This window comes from Nyctereutes procyonoides, unplaced genomic scaffold (assembly GCF_905146905.1).
Source record: "Nyctereutes procyonoides isolate TBG_1078 unplaced genomic scaffold, NYPRO_anot_genome, whole genome shotgun sequence".
In the NCBI taxonomy this organism is placed as follows: domain Eukaryota; kingdom Metazoa; phylum Chordata; class Mammalia; order Carnivora; family Canidae; genus Nyctereutes; species Nyctereutes procyonoides.
This window is the reverse complement of record NW_026575043.1, coordinates 23,131,209-23,156,939: the sequence shown is the minus strand read 5'-3', so window position 1 is coordinate 23,156,939 and position 25,731 is coordinate 23,131,209. Positions and strand designations below refer to the sequence as shown.

General features: G+C 47.4%; 1 protein-coding gene and 1 long non-coding RNA gene across 4 annotated transcripts in view; one reads left to right on the top strand and one right to left on the bottom strand.

Annotated features, from left to right (window-relative positions):
* Nucleotides 1–6,209: 6,209 nt before the first annotated feature.
* Nucleotides 6,210–21,777, bottom strand: SERPINB9 (serpin family B member 9). Of its 3 annotated transcripts, none has more exons than XM_055322845.1 (7): nt 21,757–21,777; nt 19,385–19,562; nt 15,630–15,767; nt 15,157–15,274; nt 13,405–13,547; nt 11,980–12,135; nt 6,210–10,986 (listed from the first exon to the last, which is right to left on the bottom strand). In XM_055322845.1, the coding sequence occupies exons 2-7, from the start codon at nt 19,550–19,552 to the stop codon at nt 10,579–10,581; spliced, it is 1,131 nt and encodes a 376-aa protein (XP_055178820.1). In that variant the 5' UTR covers nt 19,553–19,562; nt 21,757–21,777; the 3' UTR covers nt 6,210–10,578. The 3 variants fall into 3 exon arrangements, with proteins under 3 accessions (XP_055178820.1, XP_055178819.1, XP_055178818.1); XM_055322844.1 differs by lacking the exon at nt 21,757–21,777 and adding an exon at nt 21,513–21,667; XM_055322843.1 differs by lacking the exon at nt 21,757–21,777 and adding an exon at nt 20,442–21,218.
* LOC129507986 (uncharacterized) overlaps nt 20,464–25,731 on the top strand; it is a 23,350-nt gene continuing 18,082 nt past the window's right edge. The window contains exon 1 of the long non-coding RNA XR_008664112.1: nt 20,464–20,592. This is a non-coding gene — a long non-coding RNA (uncharacterized LOC129507986). The remainder of the gene's footprint in view (nt 20,593–25,731) is intronic.

Below are 25,731 nucleotides of genomic sequence, written 5' to 3'. Positions count from 1 at the left end.
GGAAAATGTCTTTTTTTAAGGACTTTATTTATTTATTTGAGAGAGACAGAGAGCATGCACCAGAGAGAGTACGAGAGAGAGCACAAGCAGGGTGGAGGCACAGAGGGAGAGGGAGAAGCAGGCTTCCCACTGAGCAGAGAGCCCAAAATGGGGCTCGATCCCAGGACCCCAGGATCATGACCTGAGCCCAAGGCAGACGATTAACTGACTGAGCCACCCAGATGCCTGGAAAATGTTGGGGTTTTTTTGTTTTTTTGTTTTGTTTTGTTTTGTTTTGTTTTTAAACAAAACTAAGTGCATACTGAAGTATTTTGGAGTAAAAGTCATAGTGTATTTACTAATTTTTTTGTGGCAATGTCTAGTCCACTGTTAAGGCCATCTACTAAGTCTTTTATTTCAGATTTTTCTATTCAAAAATTTCCTTTCCGTGTGTGTGTGTGTGTGTGTGTGTGTGTGTGTGAGTATCTATCTCTCTATTGGGTTTTCACATCTGTTCGTTCATTATGCCATGTATTCCTTAAATCCTTTAACACATTTATAATAGTTGTGTTGCAATCTTTGGCCATTAATGTCAACATTGGCATCATTTTTGTGTCTGTTTCTATTGACTGCTTTTTTTCCCCTGGTTATGGGCCATATTTACTTACCTATAATTAGTAATTTTTTATTCCATGCTGGACATTGTTGGTTATGTTGTCTTCCTTTAAATAGAATTGAGTTTTCTTCTTACTTGGTGGCTATTTGGTGCTGATGAGGTTAGGTTTTGTTAGGGAGGGTCCAGAATAAGGACCCTTATCAATAGGGAGCCCTTATTCTGGGGCCATATTAGCCTTGGTCCTAAAGGCCTGGGCTTCCTGGACTCTCAACCAGAAGCCCGAGTTGTTCAGCAGGGCTTTCTTAACTCTGTAAGGTCAGAAATCTAACAACGCCGTCTAATTCCATTGCAGCACCATGTAATCTGGAATCTTGGTCCAGCCCTCATGACCCGTCTGTTCTCTGCCAAGTCTCACAGAATCTCATCCTGCGCTGCAGCTCAGTATTCAGTCAAAGACCCAAGGAAAGGAACTCTTCTGGATGTTTTGGAAGCTACTTTTTTATATTTCTCCCCGTTCTGTGGCACCATGTCCTGCAAATGCAACCTTAGACTCTGATCTTGGTCCGTTCTACCCAGGGACACTCCTCTTTTCTGCTTGGACTCCTCTTCCCTGTGCTGCAGCTCGGAAAGTGCTCTCTCAGGTATAATATAGACCTCATCTCATGTGTGGCTTTTCTTTCAAAGATCACAACCTTGCACTGTCGATCCAATACCTGAAAGCAGCTAGTTTGTATGTATTGTCCAGTTTTATGGTTCATTCCCTGGGAGGGCAAGCCCAGTACTCCTTACTCCATCTTGCCTAGAACTAGAAGTGACTTCAACTTGCTTATTAATCTCTGAACTTCAGGTTCATCAACACCTGTGGCATGAGGCTTTGGGCTAGACCAGTACATCCGATGTGTAACTCTGCCCATATTCAGAGCTGTTTCTCAGTCCAAGCCACTTTCTCCACCTACAATATGGGTTTCCAGTATAAAAGTTGGATTTGATCTCTTGAATAAACTCTTCTGCAGTTCAGAAACTTTTTGAACTAGAAGAATCATCAGGCATTACACAGTCAATATTTTTATGGCTAAGGTGCACATTATTTAAAAATTTATAAAGCACTTTCACATACATATTTCACTAGCTTATAGATGTTTTGTGTTCTGTGAATACAAGCCAAGCTGATCCTATCCATCTTTTATAAGATTCTGAAAAGGTATGTGGCTGAAGAAAGGTTCCTTAGCAGATCAGAGGCACAGCCTGGATTTAAATCACTCTAAGCTCAGGGCCTTCCCACAAAATGACACCTCTGAGTTTATGTGAAAAGTGAGCCATGGAGGAAGTTATCACAGGTCTTCAAGGTCCTACCACATTTTTCACTTCTTTGGCCATTGCAGCAGCACTGGCGAACGTTCTCATGAGCAGCTTCTGTGAAGGTGTGTGGGGCGGGGCGGGGCGGGGGGGAAAGCAGTGTTTGATTATATCAGTCAGGATTGGCTTGGTTACACTGGGTAACAAACAATCCCTCAAATCTCAGTGGCCTAAACTAGCAAAGAGTCACTTAGTTTTCAGGCTGTTTGTCCGTGATGGATAGGCAGGGGCACCGAGGGTCCGAGGCAAGTGGAGTAGCCGTCATCTCAAATGTCACCGATGCCGTGTTAGAGTGACAAAATGAATTCTGGAGGACCTCAAGCTGTCAGTTAATGTTCTTGTGTGTGTGTCCCTTCTACCTATGACCCAGTGGCCAGAACGGGTCATATGGCCCCACAAGGGAGCCAGAAAAAAAAAAAAAAAGACCAATCCTGCCAAGTGCAAGAAAGGAAAAAACGCAAAAACTTTTGGCAAATGACTCTATGACTCTAATGACTACACCCAATTCCTCCTCCGCTGCAGTGGAGACCTCTGGGCATTTGGGCAGCAGTGTTGCCCTCTGCCCTCAGGAAAAGCATAGCCAAAGCAGAGGAGACATTCAGAAAGGAAAAGAAAAACAAAACAAAAGACATTGTGTGAAGGGTTTTCTTCACATGGTTTCTTTAAAAGATAGATAGCAAAGGGGCCATTCGCTTGAGAGGGCATCCGTGCTGGGGGTTCTGGAACCAGAGCACAGAGACAGATGTATTCGGCGTGTTGGACAGTTCGCCGTCGTCAAGGATGGGGCCTTCTCAGTAGAGCCAGCAGGGTGTTCACGGGCTTGGAGGGGACAAGCTTGGCTGCTGTACGGCCCAGGGAAGCGGGGGTGCGTAGGAAGCTGCCTCTTCTCCTGTCTTCTCAGTCTCACTCTGAGGACTCTGCAAAGCAGGGTGAAGGCCAGGTAAGGCTGGGCATCGCGAGGCAGGAGGTCACGCTTGCCAGGGGAGGGACCGGTGCCTGTGGCAGCTCCCAGGCGCCATCTGACAGGGAGGAAGGAAGGCCTGTCAGACCTGACTCTGCTCGACTCTGCTCCGTCTTCGCTTGCCATCACACCTCTCCTGCCCCTGCCGCCAACCACCCGTGACCGTCCCTTCCACTGCCTCTGGTTGTCCCAAGATGGCCTCCTAGGAGCCCCGGCCCTTGACCCCGCACTCATTAAGTAATATATGTCTCCTTGTCCTTCCACCTCTTTTCTTCACCATCTGCCCACAAAAGAGTTCATTCCCCATTTTCCGTGGCCTTAGCTATGCCTTAGGAAGAGAACAATCTGATGAACTTGAAACGGTCCCAGAAGCTAACATTTATCAAGCTCTTACCGTCAGCTCCCTGTTGTCCCAAGTAGATCACAACCCTAATCCTTTGAGAGAGGCATCCTGATCGATGAGGAAATCGGGCTTGGAGAGCGGCAGATGGTCCAGTCAGTAGGGGGCACAGAGAGGGTCACACCCAGGCTGTCCAGCTACAGGACTCAGGCACCTACCACTGGGCTGCCTTGGGGCTCTGCATATGTACGTGACTGAGCAGAGCGCACCCAGGGGATCTTGATTTGGGAAATCTCAGGCAACTCAGGGGCAGAGTTTGCTTGGGCCCCAGCCAGGGCACTCCCAGACCAGGGTCTTCTGGTTGACCCCGGAGGACCCACCTGCCATGCCAAGGCCCTGGCCTCTTTGCCCCTAGGTAAGCCTGGAGCCCTGTCCCAATTCTTGTCCTTGCAGCACTTGAGTCCCTCCCAGTCCTGGACTCCATCCTGGCTTTGATGACCTAGATGCCTGCCTGGGAGCTCAGCTGCCCCCAGCTCTGGCCTGAGAGGAGCACGGAGCTCTGTCCTGGGAACCCAAACCTGGGCAGCCATCTTCAGCTTACCTCTGGGAGGCCCCACTGACCAAGCACAGGGTGCTTCATAGGAAGTGTGTTGGGGTGGCGGTGGGGGCCCACCAAGCACATCTGCCAGAGGCCAGGCCCCAGGGTGGTGGTGAGACTCTCCTGAACAGCGGCCAATCGGAGTAAATGCTGGCCAAACACAACCAATGTGGCCCTGTTGCTGCACGCTTGTTAAGGATTCGCCTCATCAGGCTTCTCCCCGAGTCAGTGCCTACTTCTGGGTCCCAACAGTGCTACTACAAGGACATAATGTCCTGGCTCTCGGAGCCTTCCCTCCTGACCCTTCCCAGCTCCTACTCCGCAGCTCTCTCTGCAGAGGAATCAAGGCCTCGGCCTTAAGAAAATGGCCATTGAGGTCTTGTGGCCCCTGCAACTGTAGTCCCCAAACAACGCAGCGGTGTTTCCTAATCCTAGGCACACAGCAGATGCCTGAATCCTGGTGGTCCTTCCTTGTCCTCTCCTAAAGCTCAGATGACTCCCCTGGGGCCCTGGGGCTCTCCAGGGACACACGCAGGAGCCAGAGGATGGCTGGGAGCAGAATCAGGGCCCCAGGTTCTCCTCCCTCCCTCCCTCTGCTGGGCGGGGGCGGGGCCTTGCGGGAAAGGGGCGGGGCCTGGGGGCGGGAGGGGGCGGGGCCTGGCGGGAAAGGCTCTGGTGGAGCGGGGCCTGGTTGGAAAGGGGCGGGGCCTGGCGATAAAGGGGCGGGGCTTCGCTGGATGCCCTGAAGCTCCCCCGCCCGCCCCGCAGAGCTGCTCTAGCGTCCCCCATCCCAGCCCCCTGGTCTGGACCAGCTTGGCTTCACTCTAGTCGTTTTCCTCCCCCGAATCCGCTCCATCCTGTCTGCCCAGGCTGGGGTCCCAGGGGGCACAGGCCCTGGGGCATCACTAAGCCGTCCTCCCTGGAGAGATGGAGTTCTGGATGGTAGCTACCCTCTCCCTCCAGCCTGCTTCGGTCAGTAGAGCCTCCTTAATGTTTAAAGAAGCAAGAACAAGGCGCTGGCAGCCCCTTGTTTCCGCTGTGCTGGGAGGGCAGGGGTGACCCGGAGCCCGTGCACCTTGCAGTGGGGGCAGGGGGGTGCGTGCCTTTCACCCAGGCCCGCCCACGCTCGCTTCTGGCCTTGCTGTGGAGAGCTCTGGCTTCATTCCCCTGCCAGCCTTGTACTAACTAAATGGACAAGGCTAAGTGAAGTTGCCTAACTTCTCGGAACCGCAGTTTTCTTATCAATATTTACCCTCCCGTGTTGCTGTGAGCACTAAGTAAAAAGATGCAGGTGCAGTGCCCAGCACGGTCTCTGGGCCGCACCGGGATTTAACAAATGCTAATTCCTCCTTCCAGGGAAAGAAAAGAATTACTAGATCTAATTTCCTCTACCTCACAGTTTTTCAGCGGAGCCCAAGTCTCCTTGGGGCCCTAGGCTGTCCTGATGCCATCTCCACCTGTGGTCAAGAAGAGATCCAGAAGCACAGGCTTAGAGAACGCTGGAGCTGGGAGTCTTGTCCAAATGGACTTCCTTATTTCATTGCCCTGGAAGGTGGGGGACTGGCTCCCGCAGCAGGTGGTAGGGAGGAAATAGCAGGACTCGGTTCACACTTCAAGATTAGCATCACAGTCTGGACTGGAAACTTCCCCTTCTCTGCCCACATTATACAACCTTAGCTCCTGGGAATTTAGAGAAGTAGCCCAAGCCCCAGAGAACCACGAAGAGAGTTTGTTGGTCCCTGCACTCACCGCCTCGTCTTAGAAGCTTGAGGGGCCAAACAACTGTAGTTTGGCCCATTTGGGTTTGTTAGGATTGATACTTTCATGCCCTGCATGTTTCTCTTGGGCAATATCCAAATGTCTAGCATATCCAGGGGACATGAGTCAAACTCAGAGTCTCTGTATCTCTATCCATCTCTGTCCGTCTTTTGTGTCCCTCCATGAGGGAACTTAATCTGTACTGTAATGTGGTGTGGAACTACCAAAGTGCCTACTCATCCACACAAACCTAGGGAATCAATGGGCCAAGCATGTGAAGTCAGTTCACAGAACAGGAAATAGTTTTGAAAGATAATTAAAAAAAAAAAAAAGATGGACATAAACCTCATTCATGATTAGAGGAAGATATATGTTTGATATTCTTATTAAAAACTCTTACAGGAGCACCTGGGGGCTCAGTGCTTGAGCATTTGCCTTTGGTTCAGGCTGTGACCCTGGGGTCCCAGGATCAAGTCCTACATTGGGCTCCCCGCAGGGAGCCTGCTTCTCCCTCTGTCTTTGTCTCTGCCTCTCTCTGTGTGTCCCTCATGAATAAATAACACTTTCAAAAAATATAAATAAAATAGATACTCCCATAAAAGCCAAGAATAAAACATTTTAAAGGTGTTTATGTAGATTTTATTTCCGTTCCAATACCATGTCACTAAGAACTACACATGTGGTCACATCTCAGAGTTCTTCTTCCTTTAAATTATGTGCAGATCACAGGATTAGACTTTCCTAGTTGAAATGTTAAATAATATGAAAACAGAGTAAAAATTGGAAGTATACCCCCATTTCCCTCCAAACCTTTCCCAGAGATAACCTCTGTTAGCAGTGAAGGCTTAGTCTTTAGACCTTTTCCCATAGGCTCACATACATGAATTTACGTGTACACATACAAGGCTTGTTCACATAAATGTGTGCATCATGCTGTGCACATTGTACTATAAGCTTTATTTTTCAATTAATTGGTTTTCATGATCTTTTTCAGGAACTGCTTATAGACCCTTCACAATTTAAAAAAATGTTCTGCATAGGATTGCATAATATAAGTGAATTAAATTCTTCTCCTATTGAGGAAAAAGTAAATTCAAACTGAGTTAAATTGCTAAGGCACCTGCTCGGTGTCCCTGAGAAGCAGAGAATTCTTTGGTGTAGAAAAGCCCACACAACTCGTGTCAGAAGGGTTGTTTAGTAGTAGGAGACAGAAATAGTGATTCTCTTCAGTATGTATTAAACTTCATTTGTTTGCTTAGATGTAACCCATAACCAGGTGAGGGAAATAATGCTCTCACAATTTTTATAATGACAATAAAATGTAGAAATGAGAAAAACAAAACTATGTCTATATGTATCTATATATAGACCGAGATATATAAAAAAAAGGATTTGGATAAATGGAGACTCCTCACATTTTTTTAAAACAAGACTAACACTGTAAATAGATTAATTTATCCCAAATTTATATGTTTAATGTCACACTAATCCCTCCAAAAAATATCAAAGTTAAAAAATTATTTTGAGGGGATCCTTGGGTGGCTCAGCAGTTCAGCACCTGCCTTCAGCTCAGGGCATGATCCTGGAGTCCCGGGATCGAGTTCTGCATCAGGCTCCCTGCATGGAGCCTGCTTCTCCCTCTGCCTGTGTCTCTGCCTCTCTCTCTCTCTGCATCTCTCATGAATAAATAAATAAAATCTTTAAAAAAAATTATTTTGAGTATTGTAAAATTATTTTGAAGTTCACCTGGAAGAATGAAGATGAGAAAATCATCATGAACACTGGGGAAAAACAGATTACTTACAAATAACGTTGAGAAATTGGTTGTAAATAAATAAAATTATATTTCTCCTGAATGTCACAACACAAAAACAAACTTCAGATGGATTGAATAGTTAAGTCAGTTAAAAACATAATAGGTTAGAAGAAAATATAGGTGACCTACTGGCTTCAATGGGAAAGTCTTTCTAAGAATTGAAAGCTGTGTCAAAAATCGCTAAGGAAAAACCTAGATTTGACTGGGGGCGGAATAAACCTGTTCATTAATAAAATATGGTAACAAAATTTATGAAAAGTTTCTCACCAATGGAAGAAATACAATAGGTGTATATCCTTGTTTAACATATCCTGCAGAGATTTTTACAGAAGTAAAACTTCTGTAACTTAAAAGTTGTTGAAGTATATTTATATATACTTATATATATACTACTATACTATATACATAATTTTTTTAACTCAACATCAGCTATCCAAGACTAAAGACCTACTTCGTACTTTAGTTTCTAACTCCTATATAATATCACAGAGTATGTCTCACATCTTCATTATCTATTCCCATTGAGATGGACACTTAGGTAGCTTCCGACTCGTTGCCAACATAAATGAAGTTGCAGTGAACACTCCTGTGGACTTGTGCGATGACATCACTGGGCCACACACCCAGAAAGGAGCCTGCTGCAGCCCAGAGCAGACGCCAATTGAGTTCACTGACAGATTACTTTCTATCTTGGCCATATTGGTTCCTGGTCCCACAAGTGCTCCCAAATTTCCCTACTTCCTGGCTGATGCTGCATAGTATCCAACTTTCTAACTGACACCAATCTGATGGATGTAGGGCAGTATCTCACGGTATTTTATTTGTATTTTTATGATTAATAATTGACTGTCTTATTCTCTTTAGTTTGCAGGGGTTCTTTGTATACCCTAGTGTTAATTCTTTACTGTTTTTTTTTTTTTTTTTTATAGTTTCTTTCAGTCTCGTTATGGTGTCCTTCATGGAATGGATTTGAGATACTTGTGTCTGTGTGTGTGTGTGTGTGTGTGTGTGTATGCCAACTGCATGATATTTCACCTTATCATTTTTTTTAGATATTTTCATTTTTTTAGATATTGTCTTTCTTTTTTGTTTATTATCAACATCCCTTTTCAGTTCAAAAGCAGTTACAGGTGCTGAGACAACTGATATCCCATATGCAAAAAAAATTAAGTTGGACCCAAACCTCATATCATATACATCAAAATAGATTAACATTCTAAATAGAAGATCTAAAATCATAAAAGTCTTAGGAAAAATAGTTGTAAATGTCCATGACTTTGGATTTGGCAAAGGGTTATTACATATGATACCGTAAGTATGAGTAACAAAAGAAAAAATAGATAAACTGGACTTCACTGAAATTAAAAACCTTTGTGGATCAGAGGGTACTATCAAGAAAGGGAAAATATAACCTAAACAAAGGGAGAGAATATTGCAAACCATATATCTGAGAAGGGTCTAGTATCCAGTATATATAAAGAACTCTTATAACTTGACAACAAAAAGACAACCCTATGAAAAAATGGACAAAGGACTTGAATAGACTTCTCTCCAAAGAAGATATCCAAACAGCCAGTAAGCACATAAAAAGATGCTCAACACTATTAGTCATCAAGAAAATGCAAGTAAAATGCACAATGAGATTTCACTTCCACCCACCAGAGTGGCCATAATTTTTAAAACTGTTCCCACAAGTTTCTCAAGGGTGGGAAATAACAAGTGTTGATAAGGATGTGAAGAAACTGGAACCCTGATATAACAGCGATCCAAACAAATACACCAATATGCACATGTGTAGGAGGATGACTCACAAATAACCAAAAGATGGAAACAAATCAAATGTCCATCAATGAATGAGTAGACAAACAAATCGTGCTGCAGCTCTATGGTAGACTATTATTCAGTCATAAAAAGAGATGAAGTACATACAACAACGTGAATGAACCTCGCACACGCCATGCTAAGTAAAAGCCAGAAACAAAAGCAATCCATTTATATGAGATATCCAGAATAAGTAAGTCCATAGAGGAAGAAAGCAGATTGGCAGTTGTCTGGGGTCGAAGGAGGAAGAGGACGAGGAGTGACTGCACAGGTTTTCCTCTGGGGTGAGGAACATTTTTTGGAACTAGATAGAGGTGGTGGTTGCACAACATTTTCAATGTCCTAAAGGCCACCGCACTGTTTGCTTAAAAATGGTTAATTTTATGCTATGTGAATTTCACCTCAATAACAAATCCTTTAAGAAGGCCCCAATAATATCACTGATATTTAATCACTTTTTTAAAAACTACAGAGCTCAGCTATGATCAAATTACGTATCGCTGCATTGCAAGTAGCACATAGACTGCAAAATACACTTCCCAAGCCCTGAGGAATTTAAGGTCTAGTTGGAGAACACGGTGATTAATAAATAAAGCAAACGCCATAAGAGAAATGCCCTCCCTCCATGGGTTCAAAGATGCACATCTGCTTATGCAGAAAAGGAAACTATTCTTGGAGAAGATGACATCGGAAATGAGCTTTAAGAGTTGAACGAAATTTTTGTGAGAGTTGGAGGTGGAGAGATACAAGAACGCGAAGAAAGGTATGATCCCTACAAGGGGATCAGGTGATAAGTTTAAGGACATTACCTTGTCCCACCTGGCTGTCCTAAAAGCTACCTGATTCTGGCAAGATTATTTAAGACCAGGTGTCCAAAGGCCGTGACTCCGCCCTTTCGTCTCCAATGCCCCAGGCCCTGTTTGCCACCTAGCTGGTGATGCATAGATAGTAAACAAAGATAACATAAAAATGTACATTAAGGAAACTTTCTACGAAGCCCATGCACCAGCCCACGGAGAACAGTAGCCCGAGCTAGCAGCGCTTGTCACCACGGAAACAGGCTAAGGCAAGTATGCAGCAGGATTTGAGGACCGAGGCAGGACTCAGTGTCACAGGTAACTCACCTACGGAAGGAGGGGGACCCAGTCTGGGGAAGCTCTGCGTCCCATCCGCCGGGATGAGGATTGGGCTCTGAACACCCCAGGGAATCACTAAGGTCTCTCGTCCCCTGCCCTACACTGGGTAGGGCCTACGAGGGGCCAGGATGGGGCCAGTCGAGTGTGGACAGGCGCGGGGCAGGACAGGGGTCACGGGGAGAGAGAGGGGCTCGCCCTCACGGGGAGGAAAACCTGCCGCAGAACAGAATAGTGTCGGCTGCGTTGTGCCTAATGAGGAACAGGAAGGGGTGGTCGGCGCAGAACCTGGGCCCGGACTCCTGGCAGCACTCGGCCACCACCAGGGCCGCGCTGGCCGCCGCCGCCGCCGTGCCCTCCTCGTCCACCTCGAGCACACTCCTGTGCACAAACCTGGACAGACACACATCTCCGCGGGCCGACATCGCCGAGAAGTCGGCCTTGTCCCCCTGAAAGGCATCGGCCATCCCCAAAGGCCCAAGCACCGCGGCCAGGTCGTACTCCTCCCCCAGCTGCAGCCTGGGCAGGAAGACCTCCACGTAGGTGCTCCGCATGCGCGCCGGCCCGGTCCACGCTCGGAATCGCTCCCAAGTCAGACGGCTCTCCACCTGGAAGGACCCGAATTACACTTTAAATCTCACAGCTCAGTACAGGTTGACACGCACGTCCCCTCTCCCCCCACCTGTGGGTGCGGGCCTAGCAGGGAGCACCCCGGCGGCCCTTCCCCGTCTTAGCCAGCGGCCGCTAGGTCACCGCTTTATCCCGACAACCGTCAAGGCTTACCTGACTCTGCTTTCCCTTTGCTTTCTTTTTTTCTTTTCTCTCTTTCTCTTTCTCCTTTCTTTCTCTCTCTCTCCTTTCTTTCTTTCCTTTCTTTCTTTCTTTCTTTCTTTCTTTCTTTCTTTCTTTCTTTCTCTCTCTCTTTCTTTCTTTCCTTTTGCCCCCTGCTCAACGGGGAGTCTGCTTCTCCCTCTCCTGCCCCTCAAGCACACACTGCTCTCTCTCTCTAATAAATCTTTAAAAAATAGATAAATAAAATATAATGCTAACAATGATCATGATAGTAATAATGGATCGCATTTATTCAGGGCTTATTATGTCCCAATGTGCTAAGTTTGTTACCTGAACCACCCCCATTTCATCCTCATAACTCTCAAGCAGAGGTTGTCCACTTGAGAGGTTGTCTTTAATAAAATTAAATATTTAATGTATTTATTCATGAAAGAGACAGAGAGAGAGAGAGGCAGAGACCCAGGCAGAGGGAGAAGCAGGCTCCCAGCAAGGAGCCTGATGCGGGACTCGACCCCAGGACCCCGGGGTCACACCCTGAGCCCAAGGCAGATGCTCAACCGTTGAGCCCCCCAGGAGTCCCACCATCCCCATTTTCCAGGCGGGAAAACGGAGTTAAGGAATTTAGCAAGATCACGTAGATAACAATGGGAGGAGTGGGTCCTGGTGGGCCGCTGGGTTCCAGAGGCCAGCGCCTGAACGCTGTGCCCGCTGCCTGGCTGTGCACACCATGGACGTGGAAGGTAACACACGCTGACCACGGCGCTTGAGGCCTAGCAGGAAGGATGCAGAGGGCATCCCTGGACCCTCACCGAGCTGAGCTCCACGTGGTCATCCGGGAGCAGAATGAGCATGCTCAGCTCGTCGCCCACATAGGGCAGCTCCAGGACCTGCGTCTGCAGCTCTTCGATGTATGCGAGCTTAAACGTGGCTTCCTGGTACATCATCTGCACTGGCCTTTGCTCCTTCTGATGGGAATTAAACAGGTAAGCACAGAATTAAAAACAGACTCTTGAAAGCGGCAATAAAAATTTCCAAAACAGCTATAATTGACTCCAGGAGTGTTTTCAGCCCCCCTGATGGAAGCAATATTCGTGTGCTAGCTCTGACTCTTTCCTGTCACCACCACAAGGCCCGTAGTGCAAGCAAATACGGTGCCAGCCTAGGAAAGGACACGTTTTATTCAGCGAAATAAATGTGACACTCTGCATTTTTTGCAGGAGGCAAATCCAATTTCCTCATGTAAAATCTGCAATACATCTAAGGAAACAATATAATCAAATGAACTGAAACAGAAAACTATTTGTATTCAAGTGGAAAACGTGTTAATGATAAAGAAAAAGAAACTGAAGAGTCTCGCAGCAGTGCGACCCATAGTGTATGCAGACGGCCCCTCAGAAAGCAGAGGGAATTACATGTCTCTTCATGTATTTAAATCCACTTGTTCCAATTCTGATACTCGAATCCAGTGAAATATGTATTTTTTTAAAGTACAGAAGAGGTAATATGCACGCAGAAGTTCATTGGACTACTCTACTCATTAAATTTTAGAAAATTGATATGGATCAGCTATTATAAAAATTAGATGCTAGAAAGGTCCTCCCGCCGACACCTTTATAACTAGAGGGCTGATTATGTGAAGTACACCTTATGTCCCCCCCCAAAAGGATTTACCTGTACAGTATAAGTTTCCTAATTTCATGAAATGGTATTTTTTTTTTTCCACAGGCTGGGAGATTCCACAAGCTATTTTAATGCCTAATATCTTTGTCAGTTTTAATATTACAAACGTATAAATACTAGATCAATAATGATTAACAATAATCCAAGTCTATAGTTATTTTAATTTTTAAAATATCTGATTAAAACGATATTGACTCCTTCTATATGCTCCCCCAACACATACAACATATCACACTTCCTGAACACTTGTTTTTTGCTTTCTGTTAAGCTTACTGGACTTAGAAAAAAAGTCTTAAGTTTCCTGAATTAGGTGGCAGCAATGAATGTAGGAGAAATTATCAGAGGCCATAGAAGCAGTAACAAAATGCAAAAAAAAAAAAAAAAATCATAGCAAATAATTTTTATTTCTCAGTTCTCTTCTACTTTAAAATTCCATTCACAAAGGTGTTAAGTTTCAGAATTATTTTTAGCCAATCATTTATGCTTTTACAAAGTTAACTATTTCCATTCACTTTCTTCATGAAACTAGGAGGATTTCTGAAAGCTTCTCTCACCTGGTTTATTCTAAAAGGCATTTCCCTTGTGTACCTTTTGTCGAACTGTTCATTCCACCTTCCTTTGAAGTAGATGGCATTGACAAGAACCAGCTTGGTCTTTGCATCAATTGAGCCACCTGGCAACAGCTCTTGAATTTTACCTTCCAGAAAAAGTAGAGAATATATTCAGTTTTTTTTTTTTTTTTTTAGATTCTTGGTTATTAATCAAGAACCAAACATTCATTTCTTTTTGAAATGAGCTGAGTTCGGACTGTTATGTGCAGAAATAAAAAAACAACACATACAAGTGGTATTTCACAGCCAGGTCACCAATGCTGTGGGGACAGTCACAAAGTTGATAACAGCACAAGATTTATAAATCACTCAAAGAAAAACACTATACTAGGTCAGACATGAAGGCAAGCAGGATATGACAGATGGGCTGGGAGGGACTTCTGTTTGTTATCTCAAGTGGTAAAATGGAGTGTGTAGTTAATGCACGGACGTCACAACCAGCGTTAACAGCTGTGTCCGCATCGGAGGCAGCCAGGATGAATGGCTCAAAGGGGAAATAGCTGAGGCTGGGCAGCCTGGGTGCTCTGAGGAGCTTCTGGAAGGATCTGGAAGAGATTTCACTATTTGATTCTCTAAACAAAACACCAGGACACCTGGGTTGCTCAGTGGTTGGGCGTCTACCTTCAGCCCAGGTCGTGAATTTGGAGTCCCGGGATCGAGTCCACATCGACCTCCCTGCATGGAGCCTGCTTCTCCCTCTGCCTGTGTCTCTGCCTCTCTGTCTCTCTCTCTGTGTCTCTCATGAATTAATAAATAAAATCTTTAACAGTGCTCCTCGAGGTGCTAAGCAGTTAGCGCGGAGGGTCCTGTGTGGCTCCAACATCAGCGGGCACACGGCCCACGATCAGAACCCTCCACTCTGTAAAAGAGAAACGAATCAGGCTCAAGGCCAAACAGTGTGATTTCAGTCCATCGAGCTGCCCGGACCTGAGGCAGCGTCTGCGGTCTCTCCAATCTGGGCTCAGCAAAGCTCACGGGGGAGTCTGAGCAGCCCTGAAAGCAGAACAAGGCAGTTTCGTGGGCAGCCTGGGGGGCGGGGGGTAAGGAGGGCCGCAGAGAATTTCCAGAGAGGAAGCCCAAGCGCCTGTCTCAGAGCAGAACCAGAGCGAGCCGCCTCCCAGGGGCCCTGCGAAGGGCACGGGCCACGTGAAGCTACGCTTCAGTCAGTGCAAGCTATTAAGCTGGAAATCTGGCCTATTGGTTTCTTTCTTTCTTTTTTTTTTTTTTTAGAAGATTTTATTTATTTATTCCTGAGAGACACAGAGAGAGGCAGAGACACAGGCAGAGGGAGAAGCAGGCTCCATGCAGGGAGCTCCATGTGGGACTCGATCCCGCGACTCCAGGGTCACAGCCTGAGCCCAAGGCAGATGCTCCACCACTGAGCCCCCCAGGTGCCCCTGGCCTATCAGTTTCTTTGGACATTTGTATCAGTCCTGGTCCCAGGGGAGCGGACAAACTCTTAGGTGTCTGCTGTTGCACACCTGAGCATCTGCCCAGAACCCCTGTGAGGCCATTAAGGTGCAAATAAGGCAAGAGGCCCAACCTGTCAGTGCCCAGACCAAGTGAAACACTAGTGAAATCTGAAGTCGGAGCAGCAGGAAAACCAAGGGGAGGAGAACCAGGGGAAGGAGCGGAAGGCCGAGGGTGCGAGGAGGGTCGGGGGGGAAGGGGTAGGTAACTGCAGGCAATTCTGACCTTCAGTCTTCTCTGAGACCCAAGCGTTGATGTGCTTCCTGGACGGCTCTGCCGCTTTGGCAAAGGGAAGCTGTTCCAGCTCAGCATTATAGAACCGAAGACAGGATTCCTTAAAGGTCTTTGGAGAGAAAAGTGCAGTGTGGCTATATTCCGAGATAAAGTCTAGTTTCCCCCCCAAATCGGGATATTACATACATTTTATTAAAATGAGTCTACATCTATTGAAACTGATCGAATCTTAGTCCACTAGGCACTGTAACAGCAGAGTTTATAAAGAGGGAAGTACTAAGCCATGAATAACCAGAAATGGATAAATGAATTTTAGAACTAGTCAAATTCTTAAAAATTCAAGGCACGGTTATAGAATTAGGATTTTAAAAAACATGTTTACCATGATTTTCAGTTCTTTGGGATCTTCCTTTCAGACTCTATACTTTGATTATGACTTTTATTGTCCTGTTGACTCAACTTACCGGGAGGAATTCACAAGTCTTTTCTCCAAAGAGCCTGTTGGCTGTTCGGAGCAAGTACTGGGTGCCAGGTTTGTTGACTTCCGTGAGAAGCGACTGGAAACTCTGATGAATGTCTTTCTCTGTGCTTAATGAAAGCACCTGTTGAGAAAACATAATTTTGAAATTTATGAAGATTGTTCTTTGGGAGGCACCTGGGTGGCTCAGTCAGTTGAGCATCTGACGCTTCATTTCAGCTCAGGTCGTGATCTTGGGGTCATGAGAGCAAGCCCTGCGTTGGGCTCTGTGCTCAGTGCAGAGTCTGCTTGAGATTCTTTCTCCCTCTCCCTCTGTCCTTCCCCCATCTCTGCCAGTTGCTCAAGCACTCTCTCTCTCTCTCTCAAGAAAAAAAAAAAAAGAATGTCTCAAAAAATCTGTAAGCAAAATTCTTTCGCAAATACTCCACAAAATTTTCCTTTAAAAGGCATTGTTTTCTCTTTTTTCAAAAGGGACATTACTTTCAATTTAATTGCAGATTTAATACCTACTAGGGCAACAGGATGTGGGGGTGGGGAGAAGATATAGAAAGAAAAGGATGGGGGGGGGGAGGCAGAGAACAGAAAACAAGGGAGTAAGACACAATGGATGAAAGACCTAAATGGAGACAGGAACCCATCAGAATCCTAGAGGAGAACACAGGCAGCAACCTCTGTGACCTTGGCCGCAGCAACTTCTTGCTAGATATGGCCCCGAAGGCAAGGGAAACAAAAGCAAAAATGAACTACTGGGACTTCATCAGGATAAAAAGTTCTGCACAGCAAAGGAAATAGTCAACAAAACTACAAAGCAACCTAGAGAATGGGAGGAGATATCTGCACATGATGTATCAGATAAAGGGCTAGTGTCCAAAACCTACAAAGAACTCATCAAACTCAACACTCAAAAAACAAACAAAAATCCAGTCAAGAACTGGGCAGAAGACATGAAACAGGCATTTCTCCAAAGAAGACCTACACATGATCCAGACACATGAAAAAATGCTCAGCATCACTTGGCATCAGAGAAATACAGCAAGTGCTCGCTTCGGCAGCACATTTACTAAAAAGAGAAATACAGCAAAACCACAGTGAGATACACAGTGAGGATGGTTAAAATTAACAAGACGGGAAATGACAGATGTTGGCGAGAATGTGCAGAAGGGAAACCCTCTTGCACCGTTGGTGGGAACGCAGGCTGGTGCAGCCTCTCTGGAAAACAGTGCGGAGGTTCCTCAAGACGTTGAAAATAGAGTTACCTTATGACCCAGCAATTGCACCACTAGGTATCTATCCGAAGGATACAAACAGCCATTTGAAGGGGCACCTGTGCCCCAATGTTCACAGCAGCAATGTCCATAACAGTGAAAATATGGAAGGAGCCCAGGTGTCCTTCGACAGATGAATGGATAAAGAAGAGGTGGTCTATATAGACAATGGACTCAGCCATCAGAAGGGATAGGCCCTTCCCATTTGCAGTGGTGTGGACGGAACTAGAGGGTATTAGGCTAAGTGAAATAAGGCAGTCAGAGAAAGAAAAATACCATATGATTTCACTCATATGTGGAATTTAAGAAACAAAAGAGATTAATATAGGGGAAGGAAAGGGAAAATAAAATAAGGTTAAAACAGAGAGGGAGACAAACCACAAGGGACTCTGATCTACAAGGAACACACTGAGGGTCGCTGGAGGAGGGCAGATCAGGGGAGGGGTAACTGGGTGATGGGTATTATAGGAGGCCACGTGATGTAATGAGCACTGGGTGTTGTATGCATGTGACACTAAATTTTACCCCGAAACTAATAATCTACTTTATGTTAACTAAACTGAATTTAAACATTTTTTAATTTAAAAAGAGCAGGGGAGTAAGGCAGGTAATAGAAAGGGGCACCTGGGTGGTGCAGTCCACTAAGTATCCAACTATCGGTTTTGGCTCAGGTCATGATCTCAGGGTTGTGGGATCAAGCCCCATGTCAGGCTCCATGCTTCAGGGAGTCTGCTTGGGACTCTCCCTCTCCCTCTGCCCCTCTCTTTCTCAAATGAATAAGTAAATCTTAAAAAAAAAAAAAAAAGGTAAGTAGTGACAAGGATAAGAGGGGCTCAGAAAAGGGGCTTTTATAAAATTTTGCATCCCAAGGAAAACATAAGTATGAACTATATCCTATATAGAGGGAAACTCGCATCTAAGATTCACAAGGAAAAAAACCCAACAGCATAAGGAAAAAAACCCAACAGCACATACAATTAAAAGCATGAGGGATCCCTGGGTGGTGCAGCGGTTTAGCGCCTGCCTTTGGCCCAGAGCGCGATCCTGGAGACCCGGGATCGAGTCCCACGTCGGGCTCCCGGTGCATGGAGCCTACTTCTCCCTCTGCCTGTGTCTCTGCCTCTCTCTCTCTCTGTGTGTGTGACTATCATAAATAAAAAAAAAATTAAAAAAAAAGCATGAAAGGTTGATGGGGAGATGGGCAGAAATACAGTCAGTGGGGGAAACCTCACTTTCTGTCCCCGCCAGTGCGCACAGAATCTGAAAGCTAGTTCTGTGAGAGAAGGTCCCTTAGTGCTCTAAGCAGCAATGTGCACTTAGCATAGCCAGTGCCATTGTCGTCCAGCCGAGCCCAGGAGGATCAGGAATTTCAATGTCTCTGAACACAAAGTAACCGATCTTGAGGCTCTCAAAAAAAAGCTCCCAGAAGGGTTCATCAGCTAGCTTAAAGCATAGAAAGTTCGGTAGGCTAAAGAAGCCCCCCGCTACACCTAAACCTTCATTCCCTCCTACCGCAAGCTGAAAAAAATGAAAAAAAAAATCACCGCAGAAAAAGTTCTCAAGGGAAAAGAAAGTCCTATCAAAACCAAGAGCCACACTGATTCACACGTTGTCGACAGTGAAGGTGTCTACAGGGGCAGGAGAAAATAAGCTTTCAGGTTTTATCTCGGGCACATGTCCCTCTGCTCGCTCCATCCCTTCAGGACAGGGATCGACTCTTTATCATTTTCAGATGTTTGCCGAACGTCTGTTAAGCAGACTAGGCCACATTATATAGTGTGTATGTGTAACAAAGACATGTGGTTTTTTATCCACTTGTGCATATTTTTGTCCGTCCCCTTACTGGGCTAGGAAGGCATGTTGGCATATTAATGGCTTGAACTAGATCTTAACCTACCTGTGTGCCAAAGAATAGTTATAGCCATGCAGTCTTTTACTCCAAAAATGAGAGCTCTTAGCCACTTAGATTTCAAAGAATTTCAGTACTGATTTCTAAACAGAGATAAAGCGCTAGGACAAGATTTTGAGGGGATCCCTGGTGTCAGCGGTTTAGCGCCTACCTTCGGCCCAGGGTATGATCCTGGAGTCCCGGGATCGAGTCCCACATCGGGCTCCCTGCATGGAGCCTGCTTCTCCCTCTGCCTGGGTCTCTGCCTCCCTCTCTCTCTCTCTCATGAATAAATAAATAAAATCTTTAAAAAAAAAAAAGGACAAGATTTTGATGGTCTCATCCAGGTTATTAATTAGGGAACTTCCTCCCAAAAAAGCATCTCAGTGGAGGAGACTCCCAGCCCTGCCCTTTCTGTCTTGGTCTCTAGCAGCCCCACCGGCACAAGGAGGCACAGATGTGTGCACACACCTGGCGCCCCCCCCCCATCCTGCCTTATGGGAGCTCTGGAGTCAGAGGTATGAAGCTGGCAATAGAACATAACACCCCCAAAGGCCTTCCCTTCCCCTGGGCAACAGGCAGGTTTACCTGGGCCACCTGGGCAGCGGTGTTTCCTTTTGCCCCCAGGTAGACCATGGCCAGGGCAGAGGAGATGATCACAGGAGAGTAAAACACGTTGCGTGAAGGGTCGTCTTGACACAGCATCTTTAAAAGGTGGATGGCGAAGGTGCCATTTGCTTCAGAAAGAGCCTCCATGATGCAGGGTCTGGAACCAGAGCAGAGAGAGAAAGGCTGCTTCAACCCACCCCCGAACGCTACTGCCTTGCTACATGGCAATGCAGGAATTGTACATTTTTAAAATTTTTATTTTTAGATTTCATTGATTTATTCATGAGAGACACAGAGAGAGAGAGAGAGGCAGACAGAGAAGCAGGCTCCACGCAGGGAGCCCGACACACGGGCCTCGACCCCGGGCCTCCAGGATCACGCCCCGGGGCTGAAGGCAGGTGCTAAACCACTGAGCCACCCGGGGATCCCTGCACTTTTTTTTTTTAGATAATAAAGCTCATAAGTATTTTCAGTTGGAGGGAAATCCATTTCCTGTGGCTCTCCATCCAGAAAAACAAGTCCCAATTTTAATGTAATTAGCCAAGTATGGTGCTGGCAGCAGATCAAACCAGCCCGGGAGCCTCGGGAAAGTGAAGAGCACTCAGCATCTGGAGATCAGGGGAGTCCAATCCTCTGTCACAAGGACCAGCTCTTCCCGTCTGTGGAGGGGCACAGGGTCAGGGCAAAGGAAACTTCTGAGAGTTTCACCTCTGCAGCAGACTACAGTCTCCCTATCCATCTGCTAATTCTTGAGAAATGTTTGAGATGCTGGTAAAAGAGAGGCTACAGCTGGGTATGAAATTGGCTGCGAGGCAAGGACCTTGCACCTACAGTGACTGGGTCACTGGCTGAGGGACAGCCAGTGCGCTCTCTCGCTGAGCAGCCCTCAGCACCCTGAGGCCAACTCAAAGCACCCACCGCCGCCCCTAGGGCCTAGGGGCCAAGTGACCCTCGGACATTGGAAATGAGGGTGAGGCAACTGTTTTTGGTTTACGATCTTTGTGCTGAGTCAGAAACACTGATTTGAGAGTTTTACCCATTAGTCCCAGCAGAAGCCACTGGAGTGGACTGTGCCTGAGAGGGCAAGGACCGGGCCCTTGGGACACCTGAGTGGAGAGGCCAGGGGGAGCAGAGAAGAGCCCAGAAGGAGGTGAACCGCCCAGAATGGGGAGGCCAGTAGCATAAAGGTGAGTGGGCAGGTGTGCCGGCCACAGGTGAAGCCGGCCGCCTCATCCTACCACCCGCAGCCCACATGTGGCCAGGGAATTAGCTAAGCTTGGAAAGGAGACCCTGGCCTCCTACCCTGGGGGCCTCCCTGACTCCCGGCCGCAGCTCCTCCTCCCCTCGAACCCATCAGCACCCATCACCGAGGGTTCCCTTCTGCTGCCTCCTAGCCCTTGAACCAGCCTGCTCCTCTTGGGCCTGCATCCTCTGCTCCCTCTAGGAGCTTCCAGCTGTCCACAGCCCCCCCCCCCCCCAGCGCTCTGCCCTCTGGTGGGGGAGCCGACCTTTCAGCCTTCCTCTTAAACCTGCCTGGCCCTGGGCATAAGCTCCTCCACCTGTCGGCCTCCCTTGCTGCAGCCTTTGCGTCCCTCCAAGCCACCCCCGTGCCCCTGGAAACGGTTTCTCCAACTCCAGGACCTCTCCGCCCCCCTCCGCCCCGGCCGGTCTCCCTGCGCCCGCGCCCCAGCGCCCCCAGCAGCCTCCCTGCAATCCCCGCCTTGCCCGGAGGTGCTCCGGCGGCCCGGGAGGCCTGCGAGGGCGCGGGGGGGTGGTGGTGGGGGGGCCTGCGAGGGCGCCGCGGGCACGGGAGGGGCTGAGGCCTCGGCGGGGCGCGGAGGGGGCGCGGCGGGCACGACCGCGGGGCCGAGAGCTGCAGCCGCGCTCCGGGGACCTTAGCGGGAAGGGGACGGGCGGGGACGGCGGCCCGCCGGGGACCCCAGGGGAGGGGGGCGGGGGGCCTCGCCGGGGACCCGGACCGGGGCGCCCTGAGGCCCTGCGGAGCACGGAGCCGTGTTTCGGGCCACGGGGAGAAGCGATCCCGCCCGCCCCAGGCTCCAGGCCCGAGCGCCCGCCACCCCCGCCCCGCCCGGTCCGAAGCCCTCACCTGCCACCTCCGCCCCGCGCCGCTCTGCCCGCCGCCCCGCTCTGCCGCCCCGGGCGGGAGACCACCTCTAAGCCTCCCGCCCCCGGGGGCGGCGCCTCGGGGCAGGCGAGGGTCCCCCGCGCGGGTCAGGGCCGCTCCCTCTCCGCGCTCCCCGCTCCCCCTCCCGCTCCCCCTTTCCGCTCTCCGCTCCTCCTTCCCCCATCGGCGCTCCCCCTCCGCTCCCCCTCCCCCTCCTCCCTCCCACCTCCCGCTCTCTTCCCTCTCGCTCCGCCCTCCCCCTCCCCCTCCCTCTCCCCTCCCCCTCCTCCTCTCCCCCTCCCCCACTCTCTGCCCCCTCCACTCCTCCTCCCCCCTCCTCCCCCCTCCCCTCCCTCCCTCCCCCTTCCCCTCCCTCGCTCCCCCTCCCCCCTCCCCCCCCTCCCTCCCTCCCCCTCCCCTCCCATCCCCTCCCCCCCCTCCCCGCTCCCCTCCCCCCTCCGCCTCCCCGCTCCCCTCCCCATCCCTCTCCCCCTCCCGCTCCCCCTCCCGCTCCCCTCCCCTCCCCCCCCCCGCCCTCCTCCCCTCCCTCTCCCCCTCCCCTCCCCTCTCCCCCTCCGCTCCCCCTCCCGCTCCGGCCCCGCCCCCGCGCCCGCCCCCTCCGCGCCAGTCCCACCCCGCGGCTCCGGCTGGACGCGCCCGGGTTGGCCCGCGGCCTCGGAAACCGAGCAGGAAGCGAAAGGCGTTTCCCGACTGGCGACGCGCGGGCGGGTCCGGCTCCGGCGCCCGCGGGTGACCCCGGGGAGGGAGGCCCGGGGGCGGGGGACGGGCACGCCCGGCTCCCGACTCGCGGCAGCTCGGCGCCCGCGCGGGTCCCCGCCGTGCAGGAGGGGGGGCTGCGGTCGCTCCTGCACCCTCCGACCTGGGCTGCAGGACGCACCTGCGGCAGGTGCCTGCCCGCCCCTCCGGGGCCCCGGCCGCTTGCACCCCAGCAGCGCCCCACTACCTGCACCTGCGGGGGCCGAACAGGTGCGCTGGGTCAGACCCGCCCGGGATAGGGACTTGCGGCCGGGGGTGGGGGTGTCAGCGGGCACCGGCCCCGGGTATCAGCCTCGCTCCCAGGACGCGGACCGGAGGCCTCGGCGTTTAACAAAAAGCATTTATTGTTGATGTGATGACGTCCAGCAGGAGGAAGCAGGGCTGATGACTTTCCGAGGCCGAGGGGTGTCCCCGGAAGCCTTGTCCTTCGGGACACTTCGCCTCCTATTTCAAATGAACCTGAATTAGCGCATCCTCCTAGGGTCTGAGGGGGAGGAGGCAAGCCAGGCGGCTCCGTGTAGTTACCGAGGCCCCCACTCGTGGGCCAACCCCTGTGCCTTCCCGACCCTGAGAGCAGGTGTCTCCCTTAAAAAATAATAATAACAACAGCTCTATTGAGATACGATTGGCACACCTTAATACTCACCTTTTAAAAGTACCTGATCCAGGGGCACCTGGGTGGCTCAGCCGGTTAAGCTGCCTTCTTCCGCTACCCACCGTGTTCAAAGGTTAATCCTTGCTGGTTTAAGGTATCAATGATCTGTACTTCATTTCTTTTTATGACTGATAATATAATAATATTGAGTGCGCACATATATATCCATTTTGATTATTCATCAATTGATAGACATTTGGGTTGTTTCCCACTTTTGTCTGTTGTGAACAATAATGCTACTGTGAACATTGCCATATAAGGTTTTATGTAGACCTCTATTTTCGTTTTCTTGAATCTATACCTGCAGTGGAATTGTTAATTCACATAGTAAGTCTATATTTAACTTTCTGAGCAAATGTCAAAATATTCTTCAAAGCCGCAGCACAATTTTACCACCCTCACCGTATGTGGGTTTCAATTTCTAGACATCTATTGTTCTTTTTTTTTTAATTTTAGCCATCCAAGTGGGTATGAAGTGATACCTCATTATGGCGTAGAGCTGTATGACTATGACTATTACTAATAGCTGTATTAGTCCCTGATGACTGATGATGCTTCATGTACTTATTGGCTCTTTGTCTAGCTTTCTCAGAGAAAAATTAAGCCAAATACTTTGCTCATTTTCAAATTAGGTTATTTGTCTTTATTGTTGAGGGTTTTTAAAAAGATTTTATTTATTTATTTATTTAAGATAGAAAAAGAGGGATCACACAAGAGGGGAGCAGGGGGAGAGGGAGAAGCAGGCTCCCCACTGAGCAGAGACCGATGTGGGGCTCCATCCCAAGACCCCGGGATCATGACCTGAGCTGAAGGCAGACCCTTAACCAATGAACAACCCAGGCGCCCCTGTTGTTAAGTTTTAACTAAGTTTTTATTCATTTCATCATCACACTGCATAATCAAACTGCTCAAAACCAAAAAGAGAAAATCTTAAAAGTGATCAAAGAACAAAGGTACAGCAAAACAGAAATAAAGATGAATATTAGATTTTTCTTTGGAAACAATGCAAGCAGGGATATAGTGGAGATACATTTTTCAAATACTGTAAGAAAAAAGAGAAACCATCAACCAAGAACTCCGTCCCTTTCAAAAAAAAATTTTTTTTTAAAAAATGAAGGTGGAATAAAGACTTTCAGACATACCAAAGCCAAATGCTTTCATCACCAACCAACCTTGTACTTCAAGAAGCATTGAAGTAATTGCTTCATGCAGGCAGACTAAAAATAATAAAGAAATAGGATTTACCCAATATATATAAGAACTCTCAAAATGCAATAAGTAAGTACCCTCTCCTCTCAAAACAAACAAAAAAAATTGGGTGACAGATTTTAAAAGATGTATTTCACCAGAGAACAAATATGGATTGCAAATGGACACAGGAAAAAATGCTGAACGTCACTAGTCGTTATGGACATGCCCACTAAAGCCTCAATGAGATGACATTATACACATACTGGAATTGTTAAAATTAACAACACCGACCGTACTGAGTGTTGATCAGGAGGCAGAGCATTGGGAACTCTCATCTGAGCTACCGGGAATGTTAAACGGCATAACTATTTTGGAAAACGATTTTGCAGTTTCTTAAAAAATTAAACCTGCCGTATGATCCAGCTATTCCCCACTCCTATATGAAGGGAAATGACCGCATACATTCATACAAAGACTTTGCAAATGCATGTTCATAGCAATTTTATTTACAATAGTTAAAATCATTGCAACAACCCAACAGGTGAATGGTTAAGCAAATTACAATGTATCCGTACAAAGGAATATAACTTAGCAGTTTTAAAAAATGAACTACTGATGCCCACAACAACATGGATGGATTTCAGAATGCTTGTACTGAGTGACAGAAGCTGTGTCCAAAAGAAGTACGTGTCGTATGCTTCTATAATGTATAAAATTCTATAAATTGCAACCTAATCCAGAGTGGCAGACAGCAGGGCAGTGGTTGCCTGAGGACTGAGGGTGTGTGGGTAGGATGGGGCAAGGAGGGAGGGCGTAAGAGGAGCCTTCAGGTTGTGGTGGATGTGTTCCTTATCTTGATTATGGTTTTACTAGTGCATCCAGTATCACAACTTATTGACGTGTACATGTCAGATATGGGAAGTTTGTTGTATTCATTATACCTTAATAAAGTTGTAGGATAATTTTTAGAGGATGAAATGAAATTATAATTTGTAGATGTCTGCTTTCCGGTCCTGTGGATTATTTTTTTTTTTCCCAAATCCATTTTAGAAAGCACAGTCCCTGAAATGGATGTGGTCTAAAAGGGAACATAGCCTGGCTTGGTGTAATATGAATTTATATTACAATATAAAAAATATATTATAGTACATATAATATGAAATATATTAATTATAATTATATAATTATCAATTATAATTATATAATTACATAATATAATTATATATTAATATATAATTAATTATATATAATTAACATATTATATATTAAGTATATTAAAATATTAGATATTACATAATTATATTGATGTATAATTATAATTTATAATATAAAATATGTATTATAATATAAAATATATATAAAATAAAAATACATATATAAACTATAATATAAAATCTATAAATAGATGGCTCAGGTGACAGGCTGATGAACTGTGAATCCAAATTTGGACAGGGACAACCATGGTTCAGTCCAAGTCATAAAGAATAAATCAGGCAGCAGTCAGCAGTAGCATAAGTGGGAACATAAATCATTACTTTTTGGAGACCAGTTTGGGAGGAGCCTCAAAAAGCGCCCAAC

Bases quoted from the DNA above. Each gene is read 5' to 3' on its own strand.
- SERPINB9 (XM_055322843.1), bottom strand. From the start codon at position 20,659: ATGTGGGCTGCGGGTGGTAGGATGAGGCGGCCGGCTTCACCTGTGGCC. The intron at 13,548-15,156 runs GTCAGAATTGCC...TTTTTCTGGAAG, and splicing joins GGTCTCAGAGAAGACTGAAG to GTAAAATTCAAGAGCTGTTG. The intron at 10,987-11,979 runs GTGAGGGTCCAG...GGGTCCTTCCAG, and splicing joins ACCACGTGGAGCTCAGCTCG to GTGGAGAGCCGTCTGACTTG.